A 4,613-nucleotide genomic window follows, 5' to 3' on the forward strand; every position below is an offset into this window, starting at 1 on the left:
ATTGTTACCTGTGTTTATTTCATTAAAGCTGCAAGAAATCTCCTCAGCCTCTGCGCCTCTGCATTTGGTTCCTCAAACCACAACTAAACCCTGACAATATATATATTACTTTAAAGCGTCACTGTATGGTCCATTTACCGATTTAATGCATAATTAAAAATAATATTTCTGAAGTTGAGCGGACCGCGGCACCCGGAGGAGCTCCGAGGCTAATGGCAGCCAGGGCTAACCGCAACCCATCTGCAGAGGCCCTCTCTCGGCATAGTCTTGTGTGAAGGACCACTGGCTCTGATGGAAATTTTTGACTCAGGAAGAGGCTCTACACTCATTCATCTTTGAGAAGGATGTTTTACTGACAGGCTGCTTGTTTACACTCCCCCAGACTAAATAACACCTTTCATCTCTTATTTAGTCTGGTTTATCAGGCTAGAAATTTTAGGGGTTGAGACTCTAATGAACCAATCAGATTCCTGGAAAATGTTCCTGAGTTGGAAGCAGCAGGAATAAAAAAAAATGCCCTAGAAAACCACCTTGGTTCAAATGGTTCTTGCTGCTGAAACACCTTTTTAAGAATCTTTCCCCCACCAAGAGAATTGATGATGTTGAGATCAAATGTCAGTGATGTAATAGGAGAGATTCCCCTCTGACATCACACTCCTGGGCCGGTGCCTGTTAAACTTCCTGTTGCCAGTGGCCAATGACCACATAAGGCTGTACATGCCTGTTCTCAGCTGAAAGCTATGTTAAGTAATGACCAAATCCCTCCAAATAAGTCTGTGCTTGCTGGGCCGAGTCAGACTAACTCTCCTACGATTGAGAAGGGGCTGATCATAGTGAATGTCTTTTCCTGAAAGGAAACCAAGTTGAATACAGTGTTGTGAACCCACCTGCTCAAGCCGATGAGAGAGAGCTATCCAGCTCTGGTCGACCTACACCGGCGGAACAGCAGGGCCCAACTGGTGTTGGCAGAGGAGCCATAGAATCCTCTAACCTGTGCCATATTGGTCCTGCTGCTGCCTGAGCCGCTGCTGCCACCTGTCTGATCCGTGGCCACCAGCTAACTGCCATAGCTAAAAAGAGACATCCCATAAGGCTACTGTGAAAATTAAAATTAATCCCTGCAAAGTTGCCTCTTGTTATTGCATTGGATTAATCCAAATCTCTTTGAGATCTGCCTGTTTGATAAACAGACTGGATCATACAGATTGCACAGCCTGACCAAATCATGGGAAAAAAGTCCCCTGTGTTCCACCGGGCCAAAACAATCAAATCTATTCTTCCTTGTTTTTATCTGATGCTTAATTAGTGCTCTCCTTAGGTGAACGAGGTAGAATAGATAGTTGTGCATGTTTTTGTGTTCGGTCTGAAAAAAGCTTTCACCGGCAGAACAAATGTCAAATGTCTGGACCTGCAGTGAGTTTGAGTCTAGAGTTGATGCAATCAACATGACTCAAACTCACTGCGGGTCCAGACATTTGAATTGAGAAAGCTTCCTGGAGGGGAAGCGAAACGTCTTCAAATCTTGGAAACAAAGTCCAGTGGATTGTTTTTTAAACTTTTACGTAAAAGTTCAACAATGGTCTGTTTGACCTGGATTTAGCAGCTGGTTTGCTATAAGAAACAAAAAAAAAGTTTCCTTTAAATGATACTAAAGCTAAGAGGAAATGGTCTGGGTTCGGGTTTTGGGGGTTTCAAAGGGGGCTTACATGGTTGTCAGTCTCAGAGAGCACTAAAAACTGTTTCTCACTGAACAATGTATTGAAACCCAGACTCAGAGGCTGTCTCACTGTTGAGCACTTTATCCTTTTTATTAATTCAGTTTGATTCTATGACTGATCGCATCAAGACGTTTTCTGCATCATATTCACCTGTTTCTCAAAAGTCTTGTTAGATTAAAGAGATAATGTTTGCAAACAAATATATTACAAAAAAGGCTGATTTTATAAATGGTCTCAAACTTGCCAATGTCAGAGCTGCTAACTTCAGTTTCATTTGTTTGCTGTGGTAAGGACCACAAAGGAAACAGGAAGCACAAGTAATAAGTTCCTCTTCTGCTAAACACCAAACCTCAATGGAACTGTAGGGTAAAAGGCTAAAAGCAACCAATTCATACCCACCAACTCCAAAAGAGCTGATATCTGGCTGATGGAACATGGGGGAGAGCTGTGAATAGCTGACTAGATGCATAATCCCATCAATGAGGAAAAAGGGTCAGTCTTGCAATATTAAATGCATTGTACAGTGCTTATTATTGTTAGAGAGGTGTTTCTAGTTTTTAATTTTTTAAGGTTGAGTTTTGCATTCTGTTCTTTGTGCATTTTGATAAATGTTTCAATACCATACCATAGCAGAAAATTGCTGCAAGCTATAAAACTCACATTTAAAGGACAAGATCATCTTTTCTCCTTAGTTTGTTGTTTAAATATTGGATCCCTTTATGTCAAAAAATGTATCTTCCCTCAGTTACCTTCCTTCTGTCACGGGTGTTCTACATCTCTTATCAGCTCATTTGGTTTCTTTCATCACTGTCAGTGAATTTAAGCTCTTTGTTTCCAGTATAATTGTCGTCTTCCCTGTCTGTAGTCCATTTTCACTATATTCAAGTCCTGAGAGTTTTCTATTCTTATTATAAGAATCTTCCCATCCCAAGTTACTGTCTACTTTTTTTGTCCAACGAACAACCTACAAAACACCAGTGATCCAACAAGAAGAGGGCTAATACTTTCAAAAAGGATCTTAACCCTGCAAAAGCTTAAGATTTTAGATAAAAACAACCTTTACAGGCCAGCTGATTGCCTTCTCTTGTCCAGGGATAACTATTTGAAAAAGACTGCACATTCTGATAAAATGCCTTCCTGACAGAAACATGCATGAAAACTGCACTGCGACCACAGCAGCCTACAATGACTCAGTCACCACCCAAAACACGAGCACGATTCTTCAGTGTGATCAGCCTGGAAGGGTAGCCTACCCTCTCTTCATAGTGATCTACAGCATACTGTTTCTGGTGAGCTTTGCCTCTTCTACCTGCCTTTTAAGATCTAATCACATCCAGTCAAATCATCTCCAAACCAATGTTTCTGATGTTTTGATCTCCAGGTTGGCCTAATACTCAACAGCGTCATTTTGTGGTTTCACTGCTGCCGACCACAAAGAAATGTCTCCAGAAGCTTGATGATATTCTTGAAGAATCTGACAGCAGCTGATTTGCTGCTTTGTCTCAGCCTCCCACTGCGTATCATTCACTATGCAACCAGCTCTGTCACCATCCACCTGATTTACTGCAGTTTCGGAGCCTCCATGCTTTTTCTCAATATGTACGGCAGCATCTTCTTTATGGGATACATAGCTTTGAACAGGTACAGCAGCTTCTAAAATCACTCCGAGACCCATTTGACCCCCTACTTGATGCGAAAGTATTCAGATGATGAAGTTATAAAAGTAAACAGGAATATTTTTGACTGAAGGTTTTAGTTTCATCTCCTTTTCTCTCCAGGTATCTGAAGGTGGTCCATCCTTTAAGAACCTGCTTCCTGCTGACGGTACGTGCTGCATGCATAACATCCACCACCACCTGGCTCCTTCTCCTGGCCGCGATGATGGCATATTTCATCCCGCTACTGAAAACCAACCAGCGTGTGAAGTCCGCTGATTGCAGCTGCGAGGAACTGCACAGTCAGAGTGTCAAGTTGGTCTACAAAGCTGTCCACCTCTGTGCTTTAGTCACCTTCCTGTTGGTGTTCCTGTCAATGCTGTTCTCCTACTACAGTGCCTACCATAAGGTGCTGCAGGCTCAGCAGAGACAACCTTACTGCTCAAGCTCCAAGAAGCTTCTGAGATCTAGAAGGAAAATGTTAATGTTGATATGCATCTTTTGCATTTCCTTCATTCCTTATCACATCGTTCGACTTCCGGTTGCTTTTCAGCAGGAGAGCAACTTGGCCCAGTCATTTTACTACCCACTGCAGTTAACCACTATGGTGTCTGTTCTTAATGTCTGTCTGGACCCGCTTGTTTATTACATCTTCAGCAAAGATTTTCGGGACCATCTAAGGCTGAGGCTAAGGAATTCTAGAATCATCTCTCAGAAGGTGAATGAGAACAGGAGGAGAAGTGAACACCAGCAGAGGACAAAGGACATCAAAGAGGAGGTGTCCTTTAGCACAACTTCAAGATTAGGAGGGAATTTAGACTCAGAAAACTGATGCAAAAATCATAAAACTGTGCCGCATTTAGCCCTTTAATCATGATCCAAAGTAAAGATTCTTATATCATACTATATTTATATCATATTAAACGTTTCTTTACATTTGTTTTCTCTAAAAATTCTGTTTTTCATTCACATTGAATTCAAAGGAACTGCATTTTTCCTGTCCAGTTTCCAGTAATATCATTTGTAACAGTTATACCATAGCTCCATCTGAATATGGCTAATTGTAGCTCCTATCACCTTCCTCCCCATTTAATGGGTCAACAGTAAGAACACTATCAAGGTAGGAATGAACAGCCTTTAGCCTCATGGATGTCTTTATGGACATTGATGATACTGGTCAAATTAGAACTACAGCCTTCTGGAAAAGAACCAAAAAAATAGGTTGCATAAAAAAAGTTGC

The 4,613-nt window shown here is 41.5% G+C and overlaps 1 protein-coding gene across 2 annotated transcripts; it reads left to right on the forward strand.

Annotated features, from left to right (window-relative positions):
- The first annotated feature begins 2,091 nt into the window (after positions 1–2,091).
- LOC107102852 (P2Y purinoceptor 14-like) lies at positions 2,092–4,390 on the forward strand. 2 transcript variants are annotated; one of them, XM_015402294.1, is made up of 4 exons: positions 2,092–2,210; positions 2,863–3,007; positions 3,100–3,359; positions 3,497–4,390. In XM_015402294.1, the coding sequence occupies exons 1-4, from the start codon at positions 2,182–2,184 to the stop codon at positions 4,203–4,205; spliced, it is 1,143 nt and encodes a 380-aa protein (XP_015257780.1). In that variant the 5' UTR covers positions 2,092–2,181; the 3' UTR covers positions 4,206–4,390. The 2 variants fall into 2 exon arrangements, with proteins under 2 accessions (XP_015257780.1, XP_015257781.1); XM_015402295.1 differs by having other exon boundaries at positions 2,149–2,210; positions 2,811–3,007.
- Positions 4,391–4,613: the final 223 nt, after the last annotated feature.

The sequence above is a fragment of the Cyprinodon variegatus genome, unplaced genomic scaffold (genome assembly GCF_000732505.1).
Source record: "Cyprinodon variegatus isolate N-32 unplaced genomic scaffold, C_variegatus-1.0 Scaffold1331, whole genome shotgun sequence".
Taxonomy (NCBI): Eukaryota; Metazoa; Chordata; class Actinopteri; order Cyprinodontiformes; family Cyprinodontidae; genus Cyprinodon; species Cyprinodon variegatus.

What these genes read in the sequence shown, in the direction of transcription:
- LOC107102852 (XM_015402294.1), top strand. Translation starts at nt 2,182, where the DNA reads ATGCATAATCCCATCAATGAGGAAAAAGG. An exon ending in CCCATCAATGAGGAAAAAGG is followed by an intron (nt 2,211 to 2,862) that starts GTCAGTCTTGCA and finishes CCTTCCTGACAG; the next exon opens with AAACATGCATGAAAACTGCA. An exon ending in GGATACATAGCTTTGAACAG is followed by an intron (nt 3,360 to 3,496) that starts GTACAGCAGCTT and finishes TTTTCTCTCCAG; the next exon opens with GTATCTGAAGGTGGTCCATC.